Source organism: Chelon labrosus (genome assembly GCF_963514085.1).
Source record: "Chelon labrosus genome assembly, chromosome: 5".
Classification (NCBI taxonomy): Eukaryota; Metazoa; Chordata; class Actinopteri; order Mugiliformes; family Mugilidae; genus Chelon; species Chelon labrosus.
The window spans coordinates 15215530-15243023 of NC_140341.1; the positions used below are offsets into that span (position 1 = coordinate 15215530).

Here is a 27494-nt window from a genome sequence, read left to right on the forward strand (position 1 = left end):
GCTGAGCATGTATTCCATATTATTAATAAATCCAAAAGGGGAACAAAAGCCAAGGCACAAGGAAGCAGGAGACACAATGATCAGATGGGACTACCCATATACTGTGTATAGACACAAAACACAAAACTATAGACAAGACACAGGTGAAAGTAATGAGGGAGGTGCAAGTAAACACATAAGTGAGAAAAAACTAAAACTAAACAGAATGTTAGGAAGTACAGTTAACAGACAGATGATTCTCATTTCTAAATAAAAACAAAAAACGATCCTGTTCTAGGTTCTCTTCTCATCAATGATATTACACTCATGTTTCATTCGCTGCCACTTCAGTGCAGGCACGAAGGAGACGAGCAGGTGAGCTATGTTCTGCTGAAACAAAGACAAAAAAGAAAAGTAGAAATATAGGCAATGAAGTTAATATTCACATAAATGTATCAGAGTTTAAATTAGTGCCAGAGACCACAAACCTTCCTGTCTCACCTGGACACCTCTGATCATCTCTTTGAAGACCTGGGCTTCCGTCTGCTGCGTTTTCCCTCTGCTGCCAGATTTGTTTTTCTCTTCTTCAGACTGCTCAACTGATTGCACAGCACATAATGAACCACCAGAGGACAGAAAAGGGACAAATAAGGGTTGAATGGAATACACTTTTTTTGGGACACAAAGGTACATACTTGTGTAGAATAAAACATATTTTGAACTTATGGTAGACTTACTAGCAAGGGAGTATTGAAAGTAAACGGGACAGCATTAGCTCAAATCCAAACTGGGTCACTGACCTGTGAGCGCAGTTCATCCCTCTCCTTGTTTCTTTGATCCAGTTCACGGAGCAGACGGTCAACCGTCACTGAAATCTCATCACTCTCCTCTTCCTCACCGTTGGTTCTACTGGGCTTCATCTCAGTAGCTTCTAGTAAGGCCTCTTTGTCCTTAATGAGTTCATTGACTTTCTTTTTGGCCTTCTCAAACAGACTTTTGTAGTCAGTGTTTCCCTCTGTTTCTTCTGTCTGGCTGGCTTGATGAGAAAACTCCTTCCTTACATTTATCTCAAACTGATCCTGCAGTCTGCTCTTAATGTCTTGCAGTGAAAAGGTAAGTTCACGGATCTGTTCTTTTAAGTCTTTCTCCAGTACAGTAACAGTGTCCTGTATGAGGACTTGATTTTTGTTTGAGCCATTTGCGCAAGAAGGACCAGCTTTTTGATCACTTATCAGATTATGTGCCACTCCACTCTGCAACATCTGTTCTCCTTGATTCTCACTCTGGGTGTTTTCACTGCTCTCTTGCTTAAATAGCCTTTGCTCCGTGCTGCAGACTTTCAAATCTGAACTCTGTTCTTTGCTACTCGTACTCGTACTCCGTGTTGCTCAATCCTCCCTTTCAGTCTGATTTTGGCTGTCCACTTCCTGCTTGAATTTGTGTACTTGGGTGGTGGTGCTGGCTACATCATGAAGGAGTAATGGGGAAGGACAGTTTTCCACAGCAGCAGACTCTGCAGAGCTCTCTCCTTCAGCATTTGTCTCTGAGGTGGCATCAACAGCAGCATTGAAGTCACACTCCATACTGATAGGAATATCACTTTGCTCTTCCTCCTTCTTCACTTCATTAAAATGACGGACAGGCTTATCTGGCTTAGGGGTACTAACAGTCTCCAAGATGACAATATCATCATCATCATTCTCCTCCTCATCATCACTAACATGAGGCACAGATTGGACGCTCAGTGGCCTCACATGTACTGATGACGGTGTATCTGGAGTGCTACTATGGAAGCTATTTTCTCTAGGTCTTTTCTGTGTTGTTTGTGGAGTATCAGGGTGGGATCTTTTTCGTCTGCAGTGAACATAAAAAAAGTTAATGTCTTTACAGATGCAGAAGTGATATAGTTAAGTTCATGAACAACACAATAACATACCCTAGGAGGGTTGCTGGTTTTGAGAATTCTTCAGATATAACTCGAAGGCCACCACTGCTGTTGGAGGGGCTGCAAGCTACAAAGAAAGAATACTTTTCATCTCTCAAGCTTCCTTTCCTTTACTTGTACAGAGAGAGAGAGAGAGAGCATTTTTTTCCTCACCAGCTTGTGAAACAGTAGAGGAACTCAGAGGAGAGGAGTCAGCAGTCTCAACAGGGGAAGTGGAAAGGGAGTGGTCCGTTGACAAGAAAAGAAATAACAAGAAAACAGTTTATATTATTTGCAATTGCTAATATTTCTAAATGAATATTATGATACTATAAGTATTAATATTCTGAAACTATAAACACAAATCATTAGCTTAAATTAAAATGAATCAACTTTAACCATCCCTCCTAGCCCCACAGTGTCAAATTGGATACTACTTTTTTTTTGTGACAAACTTTTTATTGAATATTTCAAACAATTACAAACATTATGCCATTGCCCTGCCCCTGAAAATAATAACAGTTTAAAAAAAAAAGGGAGAATAGACATTTTCCAGAAAGTCTTGCAGTCAGATAGCGTAACTTACAGTAACACCTATCCAAGCAAGCAATGTTCTCTCAGAAAGAGAACTGATAAAAGCGTCCCAGACCTGTACAGTAGATGCTCGCGCTTTATGTGTGATAGCCAATGACCTTTCTAATAGTGCAATGTCTCTAAAATAATTTAGCCATTATTTTGTCGATGGGAAGGCCGGGGAAAACCATGAATGTATTATAGCCTTCTTAGCGGCAGTCAGTCCTGCAAATATAACTTTCCTCCGTGCCAATGTAGTATTGCCACTAAGAACAGAGTCATCATTGAATAGAAGTAAAGGGAGATGCATTGGAATTGAACATCCTAGAATATTTTCAAGGTACCTATGCACCTTGGACCAGAGGCCAGACACAGGGGGACATTCCAAAAAAAACATGAAGATATGTGCCAGCAATATTCTGATCACATTTTGTACAGTTGGGATTATCTGTCAGTTTCATTTTAAAACGTCTGTATGGTGTGGCATAAAATTTGTGGTGCGGCATAAAATTTGTGGACAAACTGATAATGAATAACTGTCATAATAACCCAACTGTCATTAAAATAGGGACAAGAATGCTGTAATAAATTGTAGTCATACCAAACGGGGGAGCGGTCACAGAGCTCTACATTACATCCCATATGTTTCTGAACAGCAAACCAAATTTTCATGGAGTTGCCTATGATTGGCCCAAACTTTCTACCCACAGATCTAGGTTTCAATCCACAAAATAGTATGTTTGTCAACCTGTGTGGTTTTACCATCTCTACCTCTATCTGACGCCATGGTGTGACATCATTCTCGTTGCACCAAATTGTCAATTGCTTTATTTGAAATGACCAGTAATATCATTTAAAATCAGGTACTGCTAAGCCTCCAGAGTGTCTTGGTCGCTGTAATGTGCTTAAGCGAATATGAGCTCTTTTATCATTCCATATGAATTTAGTGGTCAGTGACTGTAGTTCATCAAAGTACTTAGGTGGTGGAGGCATTGGGATCATAGAAAACAGGAAATTCAGTCGGCCAAGTACATTCATTTTCAGTATCGCAATTCTGCCTTGCAGTGATATTTTGAGATTAGACCACCTTTGAATGTCCGATGCTATCTTCATTCTAAGTTTGTTGTAATTTAAATGCGATATAGTTATAGTTATATAGTTACAGTTATGCCTAGAGTTATGCCATTTAATATGTTGAATAACTGGTAAAGTGAGGTGTTTTGCAGCGGGATTTAAAGGATTGAGGAGGGATTTATCCCAGTTGATTTTATATCCAGAAAATAGACTGAACTGCGTGAAGACTTTGAGTATTTGAGGTAAAGAAGTGTTCGTAAAAAAAGTAATACATCGTCCGCATAAAGCGAAATTTTATGTTGTCTACCTTGTATACTAATGGGTGAGATGTACGGGTCTAATCTAATCGTCTGGGCTAGTGGTTCGAGTGACAAAGCAAAAAGGAGCGGGGACAGTGGGCAACCTTGGTGAGTTCCACGTTGCAGAGCAAATGTTTTAGAAAGAATATTATTTGTTTGTACAACTGCCCAAGGGTTGGTGTATAGTGTTTTGATCACTGATATAAATTTTCTCCCAAATCCGAAATTCTCTAAAACCTGCCACAGATATATCCAGCTCACTTGATCGAAGGCTTTTAGTGCATCCAAGCTGAATATAGCTGCGGGTTGTGTATCCAATTCTGACACATGTAACATATGGAAAAGGCGTCGGATATTGTCTGATGCAAGTCTCCCCTTTAAGAAACCTGTTTGATCACAATGAATTAATTTACCTACACATGACACCAGTCTTCTGACTAACACGTTCGCAAAAAGCTTCAGTTCTGTTGTAAAAAGTGATATCGGCCTATAAAGGTGGTTTGTCTTTCTTAAGCAGGACTGATATGAGAGATATATTTTGGTCACGATAGAAGGAGACAGTGTCTAAAGCATAGTTAAAGGAATTTAGAAGCAATGGCCCAACAATATCCCACAGTTCCAAAAACAACTCTGGAGGCAGCCCGTCAAGGCCAGGCGATTTGCCTTTTTGCATCGAGCTCAGTGCTCTTTAAGTTCTACAAGAATAAATGGTGTGTCAAGGGAATCTGCATCATTGTCATTCAGTGACGGTAATTTAAGTTCTGACAAATACGATTTAAGGGCAGCCAAGTCAGGGGCAGGGTCCGCTGTATAGAGACAAGAATAAAATTCTGCAAAAGTATTATTTATTTCATCTGGGTCATAGGTGACAAGTCCGGATGATGCTTGGATTGCACTGATAGTAGAAGAGGATTCATTTTGCTTTAATCTGGCAGCTAAAAGCTTTCTCGATCTTTCGCTCTGATCATAATATGTAAGTCTCGTACGATTTAGCCTTGAGCAGATTATTCAGTTCAAATTTCATGGCTGAGAGAGCTGAATAGTTTTGTTCAGAAAACTGCTGTTTTAGGTCAGATTCCAAAGTTCGTATCTCGTCTTCTAATTGCGTAACCCTGCACCTCCTGGTCACCTTCAAATGGGAGGTAAATGACAAGGCCTCTCCCTTTATAAAGCATGTAGTTGTTTCCCACAATATATGTGTGGTGAGGCTGCTGTCTCCGAGTTAGATTATTTCTCAGTCTTTGCAAAAAATCTACATTTTGGAGTAATGATGTATTGAAACGCCACCTGTGTGAATCTTTACTGTGGGTCGGTAGGAACTTAAAGTTATATAACACAGGGGCATGATCTGATATTACAATAGGAAGGATATCAGTGAAACTGATACAGTAATTTAGGGAGGCGGAAATGAATATGTAGTCAATTCTCAAGTATGTCTTGTGTCTGGCTGAGAAAAAAGTATAATTCTTAACTGAAGGCTTCCTTAAGCACCATGGATCGATAATATTAAGCCCAGAAATAAAAGTATTAATCCCATGGGGGGAGTCCTGGGTTGGACTGGTATTTACAGATTTGTTTACAGTTTATATCACACACCTGGTTAAAGTCACCCCCGACAATAAGCTGATGGCCCGGAAAGTCTAAAAGGGTAGTAGAAATAGTGCTTAAGAAATTTGGATCATGGATGTTTGGGCCATACATAGATGCCAGACAGATTTTTATATTATTAATTGTAACACAGACATAAGTTAACCTGCCAATGTCATCATTGCCCAACTTTTCCACCATCACCCCTAGATTCCTTCTGAATAAAATAGCCACCCCCTTTGTCCTATTTGTCGCAGAAGAGTGAGCAACACACTTATAAAATTTATTTTGAAACCTATGAATATCAGTTGTTTTCAGGTGTGTTTCTTGGATCAGAGCAATGGAAATCTCTTTATGTTTAAGGAATTCTAGGCATTTAGTGCATTTTACTGGAGAATTTAGACCCCGTATATTCCACGACATTATATGAAAGGAGTTATTCATATTCAGGTTTATGCCATCTATTCAGCTGGCGGATATCACATGAAGGTCTACACAAAATAGTACTCCCCAAATATAAAGAATGTAAATGAGAGAAAAACGTATAGCAGTTTCTATATAATGGCAAGGCTTTGGCAGCAAACACAGAACAATTACAACAAAACATTCCACCCGCAAGAGATGATAAGTGGTCTCTTCGGATGGATAATAAATAAATAAATAAATAAATAAAGAAGTTTTCTTATAGACTAACTGTGGCTTTCAACAGCGATAAGTGTCTCCTGTCCGAGTCCGTATGGGTATCAGAAACATTAACCTATTAACACTCCACTTGTAAAACAAAATTAGGCTCTAATCAGGTTATCGCCTCAGAATCAGTCTCTTTTAACCCGAGTTGAAAACTTAAAGTGATTTAATCGGTATTATGCTCTTTTCAGCAAATCTAGGTCAAATACTTAGTGGAGTCGAAAGGAGAGTAAGCAGCATGAAACCTTAAGTAATCCACAGTTTGGGTCAAGTTGGAGCGGGAAAAGTATCCGCCGAGGGTCCCTCATCATCCGGCATGCTGGGGAAGGAGACGCGGGGGGTGCCGACTTCACTGGACGTTGAGCGGGGGCTCCGGTCAAGCGTTGCCATAAATGTCTACGCATCTGCCACACTTTCGAAAAAGTGCAGCGAGCCATTGTGTCTAACCTTCAGAGTTGCTGGATATCTCAGGAACGGGGGTCCTCTGTTGGCAAGCTGCTTCCTCGCGGCATCAAAGGCTTTCCTCCTCTGCGCGGTATCGTTGCTGTAGTCGGGAACAAACTGCAGTCTGGATGTCGACGTCCTTCCCTCGCTGGAAATCTGGTATGTAGGCGCGGATGAAAGGGCTCTGGCTCCGTTAAGAATTTTCTCCCTGTCCTGGTAACGAAGTAGCCGGAAGATGAGTGTCCGTGGGCGTCTGGTCTTGTCCTGAGTGGTGAATATACAATGCGCCCGTTGAATTTCAATCTTCTCTCCGGCCAGGGAGAGGATCCACACGGGTAAGTTATCTTGTAAAAATTGGATGGCATTTTCACCCTCCGCTCTGGCAGGCCGACAAGTCGGAAGTTAGACCGCTGCAACCTGTCCTCCATCTCAGCAACTTTCTGGCGGAGATTCAGTAGCTCTATCTGGAGGTCGCCCACATCATGTTTCACCGCTCTGATGTCTTTTTCTGTCTGAGAGCCTTGTTTTGTCTAGCAATATCTGGCTCCATCTGAACCCTTTGACCGGTCTTTGTCCTTGAAGAAAATATATGTACTGTATGTTTAACTAGAAAATTCCCGCAGGAAATTTTGAGAGTGACTCGAGGGCTGCTGCCGGGGTTATTAAAAAAAGAAAAGGAAAAAGATGTTAGCATTACCAATACTAATGTTGGCATTACCATTTGCCACGCTAACGCGCGGCGCTGACGCACTAAACTACACAGTAAATTTTGCAGTGTTAAAGTAACACTTAAAGAGTTAAATTTAACACCATTTCCGAGTGTATTTGGTCCAACTCGGAATTAGTGTTAAATTAACTCTTACCATAGTGTTTAGAATTTAGAGTTAAATTAACTCTAAATAGAGTAAAAATTTAACACTCGCTTACACTGAATAGTGTTATTGAAATTTTACACCAAAGGTTAAATAACACTGAAGAGTGTAAATATTATTCTTGGTAGAGTTGATAATTCACTCTTCTATGGTGTCAAATCAATTCTGATTGAGTTCCATTCCAGTACAGATTAACACTCTAATAAGTGTTGATATTACACACTACTGTGTTGATAATTTACTCTCTTGCAGTGAAAAACAAGCTCTTATAGAGTAAAATTCTAACACTGTATAGTGTGAATGAAATTTGACACCATTTCTGAAAATAAATCTTAGCAGTGTTAATTTTACACTTTTGTAGTGTCAACTTACATGCAACACCATTAAGTGAGTAAAAATCACAAGTTTCCACAAAATAATGCATTTAAGAACTTTATTAGCAGCTCTCAACTATGTCAGGCTGAAATATCATCTCATCAAAACATCTCATGTAGAATACAAATCTACATTTAAAACATTGACCTTAAGTCTGCATAAAATGACAATATGGAACAACATAGAAAGAAGAATCTGTCGTTCCATACTTCAATTGTACATCAAATGGTCTGAAGTAACGCAGCTCATTTATGTTGAACATCTTTAGAACCCTGTCAGGATGCAGCCTGACCTCTGTTTCCTGTGGAGATAAGCACTGTAAAGCTGCATCTTTAGCTTGACTATGAATCTCAGAACACACTTCTTCCATAGAGGAAACAAAACTATTTACAGCAGATTGACTTAATCCGGCTGCCTTGAGTTGTGCAACAGCAGAAGCACACATATCTAGAGTGCTCCTATTGGAGTTTCTCAACAGTTCAGATGTTGTGGTTACCTCATCTTTGTTACCTGTCAGCGATGTTGTGGCTGTCTCATCTACATTAGCTGTCACCACCTCTCCTGTGCTCAAATTAACATCAGTGTCAACCTCCTGGTCAATATACTCAGTGTGTTTGGTGTTTAAATGTTTCCTAAAACCAGAAAATGTACCAAACACACATCCACATCCAGTCTGGGCACATTTAAGCCTGAGATTTTTTCCAGGTAAGTAACCATGAACTAATCGTAAATGCCTAACAAGCATATTTGAACTTGTTAACTCAGCCTGACAAACAAAACACTGCATGATAGAGGAGAAACTTCAAGCACTAATGAAGCAACCTCGCCCTAACTTCAGAGACACAAGGACTTTCCTTGACCTTGCCGACATCAATGTTGTACACTGTGGTTTGGATAAAAGTGTACATGTTGTGGAGCATGCTGTTGTATGATGTGCCAAACACAAAATGAGCCTTAAACAGTTCATCAAAGGCACCAAGAGAAGAGGTTGACCTGCAAGGTATGGCATTCTTGTCAAGAATGATGAAGAACTGATGGATTGCATTCTTCTTAACTCCAACAGCCAGGAGATAGGGTTGAGCTCTGGTGGTGATGGCATCGAGATGCTCTTGAATGTTTGTTCCACTCTGCGAAGACAAACACATGAAGATATGATTACAATTGGACAATTGTAATACATAAAACCAAAACAAAAAGAACAGAAAAACTAAATAATAATACTTTAAGTGAGACATATTCACCACCAACTAGTTGCTTATTAGAATACACGTTAGCATCATATTGGCTGTCAGTACTCATTACAAAGCACTTTATTAATGCCTTATTGTGCATGACCATATTCTACAACTATTAGGCAATTATATAAGATTTGTCCCTCAATAACCTCCAAAAATACAAACCTTCTTGAAGACCACAAGATGCTTCTCTGCTTGGGATGCCGAAACCTTTCCTGGTCTCTTCCGACCCTGAGCAGAGGGTGGAATCAGGTGTAGCAGCAATAAAACCGACGAAAGGTCACTGTCCCAACCTGTAACAACAATCGTGTGTTCAATCTCAACACACTTCAGTTATGCGGGCTGTCAACAAAATTCAGTGGCTCTGCAATGGCAGTAGCATTTAAATAAATAAATAAAAAAACAATAACGGAAAGATAGCAGTTTTATATCATCACAAGAAGTTATCCAAATCAAACCATGGGACAAACACTTCAGTGCTTTTGAAGTTTTGTTCAATATACTGCGTACATAATGTCCTCTTACATTTATCACACATCCAGATATGTAAATGTTTAGATATGATAATTATATATTCCAAGTATATGAGAGCAGCAGAAGAAGAACACGAACAATTATCTTACCAAAGTCAACATCAACTTCAGTGCCATCCTCAGGAGGATCAGCTGCCAGCAAGAGTTCTTCAAGCTCACTTGTGGATAGAAGCTTTCTGCATTGTTGGATGATCTTTTTCTTGAACATGACCGGCCACCTCTCCAGAAGCTTGCTTGAGGTATCCTCTCCAAACATCAGAATGAAATCCTGTTCAACCTGGGGTGGGGTGGTGATGGGTGACAATTTCAATTTCAGGCAACCAAAGTTAACGGGTGATAGTTATTGGGGTATTACTACAACGCCTGTCTACCATCTTATAAAAACTATTCAACTGTCATAATGTTTTCAAAATAATGATAGATAATTACCAAGCCTTTGACGTCTTTAAAACGTGGAAAGTCAGACAGTATGTTGCTCGACTGCTGGGGGTCAAGGACCATGTTGCGGCGATACACAAACGTCAGTTTCATTTTCTTCTTGACAGTGTCCTCATCAGCTGAATGTTTCATCAATGAGATTGCTTCGTTGCACTCATCTTCAGTCAGGGCAGTCTCTGGATCGAACTCGGACTCTCGTCTGACAGTTGGTCCTCCAGACATGGCTTCACCAGATGATCCTTTGGCTGATTCTACATAACATGGGAAAATACAGTATTATAAATACTGATATCAAAAACAGTTTTAGAAACCTGGCAAACTTTTAAAGAGGTACTCTTTACTCTTTATACCAAAAGTATAAACTTAATTACTGACTGTACTGTGATGAAACATATCAGTGCTGGTGTTAATATTGACATTTTTTTCTTCACAACTTATGATTATTACTATTATTTTGTGCATTGAAAGTGGCTCAAAATGTCTACTGTTTTGAATCACCCTAAAATTTGCCATGCCAGCCTGTAGACAAAGTCAGAGGAATTGAAGGGTGTAGTTAGACTTCAAGAAAAATATTGTATTATTTTAAACATTATGTGCAACAAATGCAATAACTGATCTTGCGACTGTTTTGTTCCATACATTTTTCCAGTATTACCTCCAAACGACGATCGCCTGTCTTTAGCTGTGCCTCTCTGAATAGTTTTAATCCTCCAGGCCAAGTACCCAGTTCCACTCTCACCATCATAATAGTGCTCCTTGGAGGATGAAAGGATAACAAAAAAAAAGACATTCATTAATAACATTTAAAAGTGAAAACAACAGGCTCCGATAGGATTCAAAATTTTTCAATACAGCATTTAACATTACTACAACCATTACTGTGTGCAACTCACATAGCCACTCTTAGAGAATGGGTCACTGAGGTAGGGGAATAAGGTCACTATTTCTCTGGCGTACATTTCTTTCACTTGTCTGGGTGGGGATGTACTGCAAGGAGAAAGGGGTTTGCGGTTATATTCACTGGATTTAATTTCGATTTCAAATTAATCTCTAAGCAGAACACAAGGACTGTTAACAAATTACCCATTCTTTTCCGTCATGTCAGCTGCTAGTATGTTGACCATTTTTCGTCTGGTTTCATCAGTCAAGGATTTGGTTCGCCTGTATTCATTTATTACACGTTCCCCACCAGGTTTGTTGGTAAGAACGGATTCCACCAACTTGAAACACAATACAAAACAATTCAGCACATTAGGACTATATCCACTGCAAATCAGAGTTCACTTAAATGCTGGAAATAAATTCATATCATGGCTAAAGATGTCCCGATTCAATCTCAAAGATATCGGCGGAACAATCAGCAGACTACAGACAGTTTATTAATTCAGGTAAAGGCTGCACCGAAGTAACAAACACTGAAGAGCTCCATCCAGACAGTGACAAGGTTATAAGGATTACAGAGAGGATTTGTTAATTTATATTTTATTGTTAAAGATAATAATAATAAAAACAAGCATATAAATTTAATTGATTTTAATAACTTTGATGTACTTGAAGTGTACACTTTATTATAATAAAATAAAAAACTTTCAGGAGCTAAAAAACAAAAAACTTCAAGACATAATGAGATCAACAATGTCTTCCAACCACGTAAATGTCATAAGAACTTATTTATAAGAACTTACTTGCTCAGCTTCTGCGTCCAACCTCTGGCGTTTTCTGGAGGGACTATCGGAAATGATGTCTGTGTCCTCAGAGTCCAAGGAATTGAGGGATGATGGTTGGGATTGCTCAGGAGAGGCTACCGTGGAAACAGATTCTAATCATGAATTGAGAAATCGAAATAAGAACACATTATATAGAGTTTGCTGATAACCCTAACCTGTCACTTCTAATAAACATCATAACATAATAGAAATTTAACAGAAACAAACCTGAGTCATATTTGATGGTTAACACCCCAGTTGAGGGATCCGTTACTACATCCTGAAAAACATCTTCATCCAACTCAGTCCCTGAACTGTCGACAACTTTCACACCTTCTGTTACAGCTGGGACACCAAACTTTGCAAATGCTAGGACACAGGAACAAAAGCTTGTGTAAACAAGAAAACCATTGCTTATCTAATGATAACATTTCACTACTCACTTAATATTCACTGAATCTGGATTACCTTTTACAGTAGGGCTCAAACAAACACTTAATGTGAATTAAAATTATTTTTTATGTTTTTGTACCAACTATACTTTAAGCAATGCATCCAAAGTTAAGGGTGTGGTTAGAAAGGGTAACACAAAACACATATAGACGTTTGTAAGATATTGATTCATTCCAAAATCCAAGAACTTAAAATTTTCCATCATTTTATATTAATATTCCAGTATATCAATTTTAAACAGCTACTATTACTATTAGCATTTAAAGCTCCTTGTGCAAATCTTAATTCCCTGCAGAGAGTATCAGCACAGTTCATGGTTAAAGTTCATGTGCTCATTATTACAATAAACAAAAACTATATGCACTGTATTCCCTCAAATTTGAGAATATACATAACATACATAAGAATATCATGCATTTCAACTGAACAGTCCAGAAGCGAGGCCACCTTTTGAGGTGAATCACGTTCACTTTGAATATAATAAAGTTTGTTTCAAGCCACCAAACTGCTGGGAAATAATCAGCTATTTTGCAGAAATGACCAGTAAGATTTAATTTAACTTAATCATGTCATCTTCCTGAAGGTGCCCAACTGTCATACGGATTTACTTTACATTGCTGTAGTAACGTTACTTAATCCTACCGTTACAATACAAAAACCACCGGGCGCGTCCGCATTACATGTGCTATTCAATGTTTCAAAACCCACCGGCAGCCGTGGTACGGGAAGCGTCACCAAAGCGGGCCTCCGCTGATCTATTTTTGACGGACACCGCGGGCAGCCCGCTTCAACACAGAGCACCTCGAGCGGGCAGAAGCCGGACACAGAAAAAGCAGAGAGGATCCGGTCGATTTTCAAAATAAAACACCCCGCGCAAACTACCGGTAGTAAAAACAGACAAAAGAGAAACTAATTAACTACGTAGCATATTTACACACGGAGAAGCAGATCTAGAAGCACATAAACGAAAGAAAATGACAAAAATCTGAGCAAGTAAACAAAGTCTGGCAGGCTAAACGCTTCTGAAACGCTCCCGCTAGGGTTTGAAGTCGCGTGCAGGACCGACCAAAACAGCGTCACGTGACAGAGACGTGCGGGTTCCGGGGTTAAATTTAATGTCTCCAACACATTAAAAACGACAACGTCTGTCAGTAACACCTGCGGTAACTTTAAAATACAAAAGACAACGCTTACTCAGTACCCAGAGTTAATGTCTACCCGCTCATGCAAAGGCAACGGATAGTCCAGCTAACATGAACTTTAGCTAGTTTAGCCAACTCCCCACACTAGCAATCTTCGCTATTCCACTATAATATTTGAACGTCACAAAGAACTACACAATCACACATCCACACTGTATTAACAAAGTTAACATAACTCTTGATAATTTGAGTGTTTGCTAGTTAATGTTAATTAGCTAACGTTAGCTACCTTAATGCTGCTCGCACATGGACTTGACATTCACTCGGCCACTACACATTAGCCGTTTGAAATTCGGCATTTGAAGACATAAAACGAGTTAAAGTTCACAGTTAACAGTGATATAAAGTCATTACTCTTTAAGCATCATGTTGACTAGTCACTGATTACGTGACAATGACAATATGAACGCCTCTAAGAAGACAAGACAGTTGAGAAACCCAGTGGGTCGTTGCAGTAAACTAGCAGCGGTTCATCAAGTGTGCAATGCACACTCATCTGAAAAGGCATCCACTAACACTAGCAGAGGAACGGTCATAATCCTCTCGACAGGGGTCAACTTCACCAAATGCCCGCAGTAACAAAGAGAAGGAGAGCGCAAATCAGCAGTTTGCAGGTGAATTTCATTATCAAGTTGCAGTACACTGAAAAGGCTTCGAAAATATACCACTTTTTTTTTAAACCCGGCTACACTATGCTGTCTTACAACACGCTGTGAAGTGCTATTAAACGCTATTGACAGTGCTGATTTAAACAGGCGAAACATGTCTGCAGTGCACAGTATTAATAGGCTCATGTGTTTATGTTCAGCTCTGTTGTGTTATAGATTTCATTGCTGCAAAGTATTAGTTTCTACTGTGTTTTTATGAGTAATATCTTTGGCTACGTTGTCACTGTTTTGTGTATATTTTTGACAAATTCTGTGCTACTATGACAAGTTAATTTCCGATACGTGGGATCAATAAACATGTCTTATCTTGCCTTATCTTATCTTACTAGTCATCGGCGCTGACTCGACTTTCACAACATAATAGTCGGAAGTTGTTCAACACGTACTTAGAATACGGAAATCATTAGTGGACAATTTTAAGCATTAGCAAGCTATGTCAAGCAACTGATATTGCTTGATCCCCAAGCAATATCAATCTTATTGAGTCTAAACATTCAGGATTGTGGTGGATTTTGAAATTTGTGACTCACTCTTGTATATAGGTCTTCTTGTATGAAGGTTCATCATCATAGTCCTCAGGCTCCTCATCTACACTACAGCTTCTATATGGGTAAATCAGATAGAGAAAGAGAAAGCATTAACTGGTTTGGTAGACAGCTGTATGTGAATACCAAGGCCCGATCAGTAGTCCATCATCACAGTTTGTGTAATCCCTCTAGTCTAACAAACCATGAGTTAGCAACCCTCCAATGAGTATATTTTATGTTTTTTTATATATATTTTTCCAATCATGAGTTGAATTGATAATGCTAATGATTACCTGAACTGATAGTCAGGGTTCATATGGCAGAACCATTTTTCTGGTAGCTTTCTTTCGTCAAACCCATCAGGGAGTTTCCGCCACTTTAAACAGTCATCACACCGAATCCACTTTTGATCTGGTTGCTTCCTGTGGAGGAGTCAATGATGTGATTAAACCAATTAGTCAGACTTCAAAGAATCGGGAAATATGAACAAACTAATAAATATATTTTGTGCATCAGATATCCGTTGTGCTAAACATTCAGTACATTGTGGGGGACTTTGAAATGGAAATTTGTGACTCACTCTTGTTCATAGGTCATGTTGTATGGAGGTTGGTCATCATCAGAGACCTCAGACTCCTCATCTACGTCGCTGCTCCTGTATGTGTAAATCGGATATAAAGAGAAAGCATTAGCAAGCTATGTCTGACCTAAGCAAATACACTTAGGTTACAGTGGCTGGTTTGATAGACAGCTGTATGTGAATACCAAGGCCCAATCAGTAGTCCATCATCACAGTTTGTCTAATTCCTCTAGTCTTACAAACCGTGAGTTAGCAATCCTTCAAGGAATATGAGTGGATTTTATTTTTTATTTTTTATTTATTTTTTTGTTCAATCATCAATTAAATTGATAATGCTTTGATTACCTGAACTGAAACCACCACAGTAAACGCATACAAGCCCACCAACTTTCGTTGCTTTCGACCTGCCTGACTCTCATTCACTTCTCATTCAAAGGATTCCTTCACAGATACTTTGCCTCCTTTCAGGCCGTGTCCGACCTGCTTATGCCTCTGCGCCCCACTCGGGGACAACTTCGCCACAGCATGGACCCCTTTATGATCGCTTGCGATCATCTAGTTTACATTGTTACTGTGATAGTAGAGAGTGTTTTTTGGCCTGGATGTCAGTGAATGCACCATACAAGAGGTGGAAGTTTTTGTTGAGCAGAGAGTTTGCTGAGTGAGAGTCGCATATTAGAAGTGTCAGACAGACAGTGTTTATGGTGTTGGTGAGGGTTACGGCCATCAGCAGCCCGTGTTTAAGCATCAGTTAACTTACAGAAAAGCCGCTGTAGCTTCTTTTGCGTGAGACACAACAACATGTATTCAGGTCAAGAATAAAGATTTCATGGCTGCAAAGCATTACTTTCTACTGTGTTTTTATGAGTCATATCTTTGGCTACTAGTCGTCAGCGTTGACTCGACTTTCACAAGATAAAGTCGGAAATCGTTCAAACCCTGTCAGCAGCAAGTTATGTTGTAATTTTCCGTGAAATAGTAACATGAAATGATTAGTCCCAGAGCTCTAATGTTAGAAATGTTGTACAAGTAGAATTTGGAAGGTTGGCTAAATTTAGACTCCATGAATATAATGTTAACTCTGAACATCATATCCAAATTTTGATGGTAAATCACAACAACAAACTCTCACCCGGCTAATTAACTGTCCTTACTCAGTTAAGGTTGTCATTTAATTCTTTGTGTCCTCACTGGCTTTGCATGTCTGCAGTCATTTCAGTTAATATTTTAGATCTGATTTAAGGAAGCAATATCAATCTTTTTGGGTCTAAACATTCAGTACATTGTGGGGGACTTTGAAATGGAAATTTGTGACTCACTCTTGTTCATAGGTCATATTGTATGGAGACTGGTCATCATCAGAGACCTCAGACTCCTCATTTACATCGCTGCTCCTGTATGTGTAAATCAGATATAAAGAGAAAGCATTAGCTGGTTTGGTAGACAGCTGTATGTGAATACCAAGGCCCAATCAGTAGTCCATCATCACAGTTTGTGTAAACCCTCTAGTCTAACAAACCATGAGTTAGCAACCCTTCAAGGAATATAAGTATATATATATGTATATATACTGTATATATATACGTATATATATATATATATATATATACTGTATATATATACATATTTTTTTTTTTCAGTTGTCAATTGAATTGATAATGCTTTGATTATCCATCATTCATATGGCAGAGCCATTTTTCTGGTAGCTTTCTTTCGTCAATCCCATCAGGGAATTTTCGCCATTTTAAACAGTCATCACACTGAATCAACTTTTGATCTGGTTGCTTCCTGAGGAGGAGTCAATGACGTGATTAAACCAATTATACTGTACATGCAGAACACATGATGGCAGTCACATCATGTTCTACTAATATGGTATCTTCTACTGGTATGGTGCTGTTTGGATCTTCTTTGGTCTTATTGTAGTGGATTTCCTTCCAGTACTCCTCCAGTTTGATCCCCACATTGGTGATGGTGTCTCTGTATCACAACATCAAACTGGTCAGACTTCAAGGAATCGGGAAATATGAACAAACTAATAAAAATATTTTTTTATGCATCAGATATCCATTGTGCTAATTTTTTGCTAATTTAGACCTGTAAATACAGCATTGTTGTTATTACCTGTACTTCTCTGTCTCCATAAAGCTCTGTTTGTTGTGGGTAGGATCTAAAAAGTCACATTCTATGACCCCAATGACTCCAACTCCCATGTTACTGGCCTGTAGAAGGTAAAGATTCAGCAAATGATAACACTCAGAAACCTCTGAATACATGTGGAATAATCAAACTCTCTTAAAACAGTCCAAACTCACCTTAAGCTGACAGCCCACACGTTCGTAGGCTTTGATGAGCCGATTCTTGTGATCCATCATAATGCCATACTGGTCTTTACTTTTGGTGTTGTACCCAAAAGTTATAGGAATGCATTTGTTCTGAATTAATGTTCAAGGAAATCTCAAGAGCAGCAAAATAAACACATATCACCAACCATCACCAACCAAAAAGAGGAAGATTAGAAAGACATCTGTGATGAAAGGATACCAGGAAAGTGGGCTTGTAATGATCCTTTCTGATGCAGGCCAGGCTCTTAGCGATGAGCTGAGATTTAACAGTTTGACCTCGTACCACAATCTGCATCTGAGGCTTCAGGTAGAGAATACTACAATATGCCTGAAACATTACAAACACAGATATCAGTTTGTTTATATGGTCAAGGAGATGTGATAAACACTGAAAATGGTTTGCTATATAATCCCCAAAAGACTATGATTTGGCAATTTCTCTGTTATTACAGACCTCTTCGAAACGGGACTGTAATTTGGGACATGACACTGAATGTTCTAAAGTCTAAAATCAGATTTTAAATTTCAGAAGTTTAACTGCTGATCCCTCCTACTTCACTGAAAGTTAACACTTGTGGAAGCTGCATAGACTGTTTTATACATTCAGTTTAGTTGCAATGTCACGAAATGACAAAAACTTTCACTGATGAATCTTCTGGAGTCAAACTGTGCACACACATCAGTCCATACATTACTGCTCCTTACCCGCAGTGAGAACACACACTCAGGGATGTATGACGTTTGAGAAGGTTTCTTCAGTTCCTTGTAGACGTCCAAAGGAATTTGGATATCGTAATGGTCCTTCTCAAAATCAAACTCTGTTGTTCCAGCTGATGTCCTACAAAAAACAAATGTTTTTTGTTAATTTATAACAGTGTTTTTCAAGAGAAGCACCTGGGGTGCTTGAAGAATTAGCAAAACAGAGCTCCAAGAAACTTGGAAGCTAAAGTGGTAAAGCTGTGTGTATTCATCAGTGTACAGCGTGTGTGGACTACGAACAGACCTGCGCAGATTCCAGATGATGATCCGTGTGCCAGTTTTCCCTTTGGACCAGGACAAACTGATGGCATTGACCTCAGCGAGCAGTTCTTCTTGCGTGTTGAAAGGTGAATAGCGCAGAATGTCCTGCAGACTGGCTTCGTGCTCTTCTCTTACAGAGATTTCTGCCGTCCTATGATTGATAGAAAGCATGTCTCTTTCAACATGTCAAATTCACAAAATAAATAACATACTTTTAAACAATAACTACACTCAAACCTTTTCACAATAAAAGACAACATTACATTCCTAGTTGGGGTATTTCTTTCAAATTTTTCACCTGTGTCCCATTCATCTCACTACACATGATAATCATATAATGAATATGTGATTGGTGTCAGAGCATTAGGGAAAGGATATATACTCATTTGTTTTTCTCTCTTCAAAGGAAACAATAGGCATGATTATTTGATTGGCATCAATCTTTTCCAGGTAGGTCTGAGAGAGCATCCCAACACACGACGTGTTCCTTGACTTGGAAAAAATGATGGCATCTTTGCCAAGACGCATGGATCCAGACTTGAAGCCGTTCCCATAGATTCCAATGGGCTGTTTACCATTCAAAGCAGCCTTGTCACTGTACCCAAAGCTGAAGGGGGAAAAATAAAAGAAGTGACGTAGGAAATTTCTCTGTTCATACAGATATTTAAAGAACGATAACACAGCGCTCTGTGTGGCAGCTTTCTCTCCTACTTGCTTTTCAACAGTCCCTAGATAACTCTCCTTCCGAATCACTGGCTGTGTCCAACTTATATTTGCAAAGATTTTGCCATAATACATTGCCACTATAAGATCATGATTTTAGCAGTGCAGCAATTTTGAAATGGCAATGGAATATTTAATCTTAGCAAGACACATTTCAGTCACTATTTCATATTTGTTTCATTGTCTGACAACTGAAACTGAAACATATGTGAATGAGAACAGCTTTACTGGAAATTTGGATATATTAAAACACAGTATATGTGAGCACAGAGAGTAAGAAAGAAGCAGAGCAACTCCTTCCTTACCCAAAAAGTTCACTTTTTTTTTTTTAGTATGATTCATTACCACTTAAAATGTAATTTTCAGGGAATACCAAGCAGTGGCATCTATACCTGAGCATCTTGTGCATTGTTTCATGGTCCAGTCCATTTCCATTATCCATAAAAGTGAGACATTTTTCACGTTTGATTACAGTCTTATCAATCCAGAACTGTTTTGCGTTGACATCTGGATCATAGGCATTGTCTGTCAAACGATACAACTTATGAAGCATTTTTAAACTATACACAAATTTTTGTTTCCTTTCCAACATTTTAAAACTGCAGTGATGTGGAGGCGTATGGAGAGCCCAATTTGGATGGTTTTTCAATTGGATTCTGTGTGGGAAAGTTGTCTGGAGACATTGCATTGGGAACATGTTATGCACCAGGGAAGATGTCCTTAGTTTATACAGTGTTGGATAGAAGAGTAACAGTGATGTAGTCTGAGCCCAGATGATTTGAATTTGTGGATGACAAAGTGATTGGTTGCAGTACTATCCATCTGCACGCTAAGACAATAATGGCATGTTAAGGGATTCATCTTCTGAGTCTGGCTACACTAAGCTAAGGTGGCATGGTATTTCATGCAAATACTAAGCAAACAGGGCTTGGTTATATACTACACTAAACTAAGAAACATTTGCATTGACTTGTTTGGCAAAACAGATTCATAACCCTAAGACTGGAGGTAGTGGTAATGATTCAAATGTTGCTGCAGGTTAACATTGTTTGGGGAACCTTGGTGAGCAAAAAAAGATATTATATATTGGAGATGTTAATTTTAACTTTACAGAAATAAAAGAAATTATGAAATGCTAGCTATGAAGGTCACCTGAGGAGAAATCAACTAAGACGCCCTATCTCTGTTGAAAATATAAGCGAAGACGGCTCACCTATGAGTTCAGCTATGGCGCTGAAGGGCCAGGTGTGGCTGGTGGAGTTGCTATGAAGATACTTTGGAGAAAGCTATAAGTGGAACAGATTAAAGTTGATACAATGGTTAGATTTGATATTAAAGTGGCCTTATTTTCATGCATCAGTCTACTCAAATTAGTTTTATTACATTGTTAAGAACATGTAAAATATGTAGCATTTTTGACAGGTAAGAATGAAAATGTAAGGGTTATAATAGCAGTAAAGCTCAGAGGGCATCCACCAAATGTTTATTCTGATCCGCTTAATAAACACCAGACCATGACTTAAATATGTGTGTGAGGTACAGCTGGAGGAAAAGTGAAATGCTCCTTATAACAGCACTATGGTGATGTTATATTTGCACATATCTGCTTTATTGAGCTGAGTCCAAAACAGATTTTGGATCAATTTGACTTTTCTGTGACACAGAGAATGTGAACAGCTGTCCGGCTGTTTTTTGTTGGAAAGTAAAAGCCCTGCATACCATGTGTCTGTCTCATGAAACAAAAACTAAGATATAGGACTTTCACTTTGATTTCTACTGGTTCCAGTCGACTCATTTGGGAAGCAAATACCCTCAGCTTACATGTTTGCATTAAGTTTAATGCAAAGTTTGCATTAAGAGAGTACCCACCCTGGATCTACATGCAAACTTTGCATTTCCTGCAATTTTGTGCTACTCTTTTGTTTGTTGGACTTTCGATTTCAAATAACAATTAAAAATGAAATTCACATCCTTTTAATCGTTCACACACCAAGCGAAAAAAATTTAGTGATACCAGCAATGTGTTATTGACAGTTTTGAGATTCTGTCTAACAAAAAACCCCAAAAGATTTAAATCCTTGGGAAAACATGATGTTGTTATAGTGTAAATTGGTGTGATAAACAATGGAAATAATAACTGTATACAATTATTGTGTAATAAAATGTCTTTGAGAAAAAATATTCTCCAACACACACATAAAAAGAAAGTGAAAGTTTCACATATTTAGAAAAGATATAAAGAGTGTTAACTAACCAGTTAGTTAATGTCAAATAAATGTGAGCACAGAGCTCTGGATCCTTTGTAACTTCACTCAATATATGAACAGAAATTCATACTATATGGATATATTTAACCTCATTGCATGCATAAAGTAGCTATCTGTTTTTTACTCTTCTCATGTATTGGCCCCCAGTCAAAATTGCTAAAAACAAGTGAGTAAACTCACCGTACTGAAAGGGACACCGCGGTCTGTTGTCGTCGCCATCTTCACGTTAAGGTGATGAGCAGAGTGGAGGTCAGCCTGTGAAGTGTCAAACTCAGATGGATACTGGATGGGTGTATCAGTGTGCTATGTTAATGTAAAACCCTCCTTTAAATATTCAAATAAAATGTTTACCTGCAGACAGGTAAGGTCACAGGATGGAGCTGTTGATTATTTGTTTGTTGCTGTGAACAGTTTCAGTTCCTTTGGTTTTTTGTTATAGATTTCTAAATCACAGCTAAGATTTTCTTCAGTTTTGCTTGACTATTTTCTGCATCGTAGCTTTTCCACATACATTTCATACAGTCAATCAATCAAATAAACAAACAAGTAAGCCAAGGAAACAATAAGTGCATGGGCACATAATAATCAATCACAAAATCAGTGATCATTAAGATCAATAAAATCATTAGTAGAAATCCAATAAATAAATAAATCCAGTAAATAAATAGATAAAACCTTAAAAAAGTTAAAATGAGTGGGGTCAGTGTTTAAAAGCTTAATAGCAGAAGGAATAAATGACTTTCTGTAACGATTTGTTACGGTGGTTGGTGCACAGCTCTCTACAAGTGAAAGGCGTTATTCTACTGCTTTTCTAATCTGGATTAAGAACCAGTCATGAGAAACGACAATCCATCATTACATTAAGACATGAAGGTCACTCAGTCCGAAACATTTCAAGAGCTTTGAATGGATCCTCAAGTGCAGTTGCATAACATGAACAACAACAACGCTGGAATGAAACTGGCTCTCATGAGGAAAGGAAGACCAAGAGTTACCTCTGCTGCCGAGGATATCTGCATTAGAGCAACCATTCTCAGAAACTGCAGATTAACAGCTCCTGAGATAAGAGCCCACCATAATGTTTCAAGTGTTACAGCTCAAGATCAACTTGTTAGAGGAGAATGCGTGAGTCAGGCTTTCAAGCTACATGGTACTACCGAGGAAGAACATTAATGAGAAGAAAACTGTTTGGGCCAAGAAATACAATGAATGAATATTAGATCAGTGGAAATCTGTACATTTGGTTGGTGTTTTAGTGAATGCAGAAAAGGTGAACGGACATTTTCTAAAAGTCTAGTTTCCAGATGCTGACGGTTGCCTGCATTAAACGACCTGAGCGTCCTCAGGAAGTCTACTCAGGCCATTCTTGTACACAGCATCTCTGTTGTCCCTCAAGTCCAGTCTGCTGTTCATGTGAACTCCCAGGTACTTGTAGCGGTCCTGCTTCCACCTCAAGGCCCTGGATGGTGATGGGCTCTGCTGGTGTCCTTTTCCTGAAGTCAGTGACCAGCTCCTAGGTCTTGTCCACATTCAGGAGTGGGTGGTTTGCCTGGGACCATTCAATAAAGTTTCTGATCAGTGTCCTGTACTCCACCTCCTGTTCATCTCTAATACACTCAACCATAGAGTCATCGGAGAACTACTGCAGAGACAGGACAGTCCCAGGGTGCCCCTGCATTACTAATAACAGTATCGGACAGGGAGCCCCGTAAGTCAGGGGATGGTGGAGGAGCTGTTAGTGGTGTTCCCACTATCCAGGTGAGAGTGAACGCGCTGCAGCAGGTAGATGACAGCATCCTCCACACCAACATGAGGCTGATACATAAACTGAAGAGGGTCCAAGACAGGGACCATCAGGGCAGGGGTCTCAGCTGAGCCAGGAGGAGTAGGGGGTCCAGTGCTGAAACTACTGAAAAAAACATTCAGCTTGTTGACTCCGTCTGGACCGCTGTCCTGCTGCTTGGCTTTGATGTTGAAGCCAGTGATCAGTTTTACGCCTCTCCACACATCCCAGGTGCTGTTCTGCTGGAGCTTCGCCTCCAGCCTCCTCTTGTACGTGTAATTAAGGCTCATTTAGAGTACTGTGTAACCTACACACGTAGCCTACGCCGGTGTGAACCATACTTGTGCACTCGTCAGTGGCCCAGTGGCCTAGATCTGGCTTTAAGCCGGCACAGGTGGCGTTCAGTCAGCACTGGCATACGGCATGTGAACCGGACATGGCCCAGATGCGGCAAAGGTGGCACTGTCTTGACTCTGGCAGACAAGATGTGGGCCACTTGCGCACTGTAAATTCTAACAAGTTGAGTTTACTTAAAGAAATTTAGGAAACCGATTACCTCGGAAAAAGTAAGTAAACAAACTTAATTGTGTGAAGTAGTGTGAAATTATTATATTTAAGTGAGCTGTACTTGTTTGAAGTGGATAACACTAAGATACCTCAAGTGAAGTATATTACAAATTTCAAGTGATGTCCGCTTGTTTTGGCAGAATATATTAAGTTAATGTGACACAAAGTATTTGAGTTGCAACAACTTGATTTGAATTTAACTATACTGAAATACCTTAAGTTCTTACAACTTCGAAAACAAGTACAGCTCACTTAAATATAATAATTTCACACTACTTTACACTACTTCACACAATTAAGTTAGTTAACTTACTTTTCCCGAGGTAATCGGTTTCCTAAATTTCTTTAAGTAAACTCAACTTGACCGAAACTCAATGAAGATAAGTCACATTAACTTAATACACTGTGCCAAAGTAAGAGAGCAGTACTTTAAATAAATGCACTTAACATACCTTAGTTTAGCTAAGTTAAAAATAAGAATTCACAGAATGGCATTACAAACATGTTTTTTTATTTCAGTATCTGTAAACAACAACAATAATAATAATTAACATGCTGTTCATTCGGAAACTTGTCTGTAAAGAGATAACGGGGGGTATAAAAGGTCAGAATATCCCATTAGCACCACATATACTCAGTTTTTAAATGGGGTTTACCAAATTTGCAAATACACTGCTGATGAAGACATGGTATTGGGGAGGTTCTTGTGAAGCCACCATGCTTTAATCTATGATGCTTTAATAGCTGGTCTCGTTCTGGAGAGATAAAGGTGCAGAACTTACACGTCCACTGCATCCCTCTTCCAGTAGACACTTAAAAAAAATACAGGAGAACAATAAATTAGACTTAATGAGACAGTGACCACCTATTGTAATGTCTAAGGTTGAAGTATTTGGGATTATCAACCTGCCCATTGAGATGTTACTAATTATATATCATTGTTATTATTCGTCATCATATTTTATATTTAAATCCAGTGATAGAAATAAAAACAAGTGTAAAATGTATTATATTAAGACTGTTTAGTCACCTATATTGTACAGTCTTTAAATCTTTTCGTACAGTCTGAATCTGTTTTGGAAACACCAAACAGTTGTCTATATTCTAGACAACAAGACAATATCAAAAAACATTTGTCACATTTATCATCATTTTTTTTTACAAAGGTTTTTAATGTAATTATTTTGCAATGGTGAATCAAACTAAGACACAAACATAAACATGAAATAAAAATTACTAAGTGACAATACCGTCTCGGATGGATTTTGGTCCAGTCTACTGAAAAAGCTGCTTATCAGGTGTAGTGGGACGACAAGCTGCGGCTGCTGCTGAGTTGGTCTGGCTGGGTGAGACAGTTATCTGGTGTCCTGGTGGCCAATACAGTCTTGGTGACCGAGGGTACCTCTCTTCTAACTGCCACCAACTTCACTGTCACAGACAACACCTAAGATAGGCTATATGGAAAACAAATGAACATAAAAAAATGTGTTAAATCAGTACATTTTAACAGTCATGGGTTACCACATTCTCATGTCCTTCATATCTAAGCAAGATTAAATGATGAACTGATTAATATTGTTTCAATAATGTTTCCAGATAAGTATATTAAAACAGACAGCAGTGTCTATGAAAAACTCCTTATTCAGACAAAATGTATTACTTAATTATAAGCATCACTAATTAATCTGACCTGCATTTTTGAATGTCTAAATGAAAGTAGTACCCACCTGTCTCCTTTCTTCTGGGTTGGTTTGTTGGTTTTAGTATTTAGGGTCATACCACCTGCATGAAATAAACCAAACTGGGTAAAGTCACTAATCTGTGCCAGGCGTCAGCATTTATCAAACTACTGTAGTTATAAATAAGTGTAAACATTACTGAGTGTAGTGTCCGGTTGTGGCGGCTATGATAACATGATATTTTCCGTGCGTACTGCGTGGACTGGCCCGCTGCTCCAGCGCTTCACTCGGACCGTATTACCTTTCTCTACTGGGTCAGTTATGACTTCTGTCTGGAGCAGCGGGCGTGGACTGAGCCCGAGAAGAAGAAAGCGCTCAGTTTGAATGTTGTGTCTACAAACTGCAACCAACAAACCTTAACTGACATTACACACACACCGTAGCTTAGCTAATGTTTACGTCCAGCAGCACCAGCATGACTGCTCCCTGACACACTTATAAACTCTGCTGCCTGGAGCTGAAGCACGGAGCCTGTTAAGATAACTGGTTAGCTCATACAGCTAAATTAGCAGTGCGTCGTAATCCAGCAGCTAACAGACAGGACCCGGCGGAGACATGTTAAATATTAACACTACACTGGGGCTCATCCAGACAGAGTCAAAGCACTATTAATCGGATTCGCTAATGTTGAACTGCTGCTAACGTCTGCTCTGTGAACCGGCATAGACATACACAAGCTAACAAGCTAACAGAAAGTCGGAAAGTCAGAGATATCGGCTTTCTTCGAACAACTCTCATTCCAAACATTAAATTATATTGACAAGATTACAAACAAAAGCTTTAAACTTACCGAAATCAACGTCAGAGCCAGTCTTCGGTGAGAGTACTTGGTCCAGGTTCACGGCTTTGACCGCTTGCATTTGAATGAGTAGATGCGCGCTAACCGAAAATGGACATGCGCACTGGTCTGCACAGCTCTGTAACTCATAGTCTCATAGTAATAACAAGTCTCATACCACAAACCATGCTACACACTCAGAAAAACCAAGTTCATATAACTTAAAGAAACAAGTATGCGGGTAAAAAGTGCAGAAAACTCGGTGAGAGAAAGTAAACTTAAAAAACTAGTATGAATTAAGTTAAATGCACTAATTCATCATAAGTCAGGACATTGTTTGCATTTACAGTGTGGAGTGTAGTATACGGCCTATATATCAAATTGGAGCTCTGGGCCTCATAATGTGAGGCCGGACTCATCCCACCCTTAAAGTTAAGTTTTCGATATTTTTGAGTCAGTTGTTGTTTAACAGCACAGATTTGATAAAAATAAATAAATAAAATATTCTTATGATATATTAGGGATGTCAATCAAAATCAACTATCACCCTTAACAATAGCGTTCTTGTCAAAACAGGACAGATATCACAATATCCAGTTGATCAGAAATTTTAAAGTTAAATCTTGGTTGACTTTCAATGGTCAACCAGCTATCCACTTTTTCAAATTCATCAGCCACTCAGCGTAGGCCACGTAAGTAAAGGTCCAGGTGACTGACGTCACCAACATCACTGTGCTGATTGCTGCCCATGCACTCCAGTGAGACAGACAACACAGATGTGGTGAGTGTAATGCACCAGTTTTATGTTTACGATAATTTTTGTGTTGGCAGTTGGCATGCAAAGACAATTCTTTTCTAGAGTCTAGCCTGAATGTTAACAAGGGTGCCAATGTTTAGCTATGTGGCTAACATTTAGTGTTAGCTAATGATTGGCGTTAGCCTAAAATGTGGCTCAGGAAAGGATGGACTGAAACTTATTCTTTTAACCTGGAAGTCTACCACTCCACCCACCTTTGCTCATTGGCTCAATGAGATGTTAACGGTTATTCAAATGGAAAGACTGCGCCTGCACAAACCTAATGAACGGAACAGATTTGAGAGAATCTGGGGACCCTT

General features: G+C 39.0%; 1 protein-coding gene and 1 pseudogene across 3 annotated transcripts; both read right to left on the reverse strand.

The window, feature by feature from the left end:
* Window positions 1-705: 705 nt before the first annotated feature.
* LOC311488016 lies at window positions 706-22070 on the reverse strand (annotated as a pseudogene). Its single transcript has 20 exons — window positions 21692-22070; window positions 20458-20530; window positions 19637-19769; window positions 18904-19128; window positions 18497-18672; window positions 18207-18331; window positions 17701-17829; window positions 17472-17591; window positions 17281-17378; window positions 17025-17136; window positions 14870-14994; window positions 14580-14651; window positions 12888-12964; window positions 11955-12095; window positions 11706-11839; window positions 11104-11240; window positions 10914-11007; window positions 6571-6831; window positions 2821-2828; window positions 706-1833 (listed from the first exon to the last, which is right to left on the reverse strand). The product of its transcript is annotated as an uncharacterized misc_RNA (transcript).
* Window positions 7157-13663, reverse strand: LOC311488266 (uncharacterized protein). 2 transcript variants are annotated; one of them, XM_084544870.1, is made up of 5 exons: window positions 11706-13663; window positions 10012-11240; window positions 9673-9859; window positions 9215-9342; window positions 7157-8941 (listed from the first exon to the last, which is right to left on the reverse strand). In XM_084544870.1, exons 2-5 carry the CDS (start codon window positions 10240-10242, stop codon window positions 8624-8626), a joined length of 864 nt encoding a protein of 287 aa, XP_084400996.1. In that variant the 5' UTR covers window positions 10243-11240; window positions 11706-13663; the 3' UTR covers window positions 7157-8623. The 2 variants fall into 2 exon arrangements, with proteins under 2 accessions (XP_084400996.1, XP_084400995.1); XM_084544869.1 differs by having other exon boundaries at window positions 10012-13663.
* Window positions 22071-27494: the final 5424 nt, after the last annotated feature.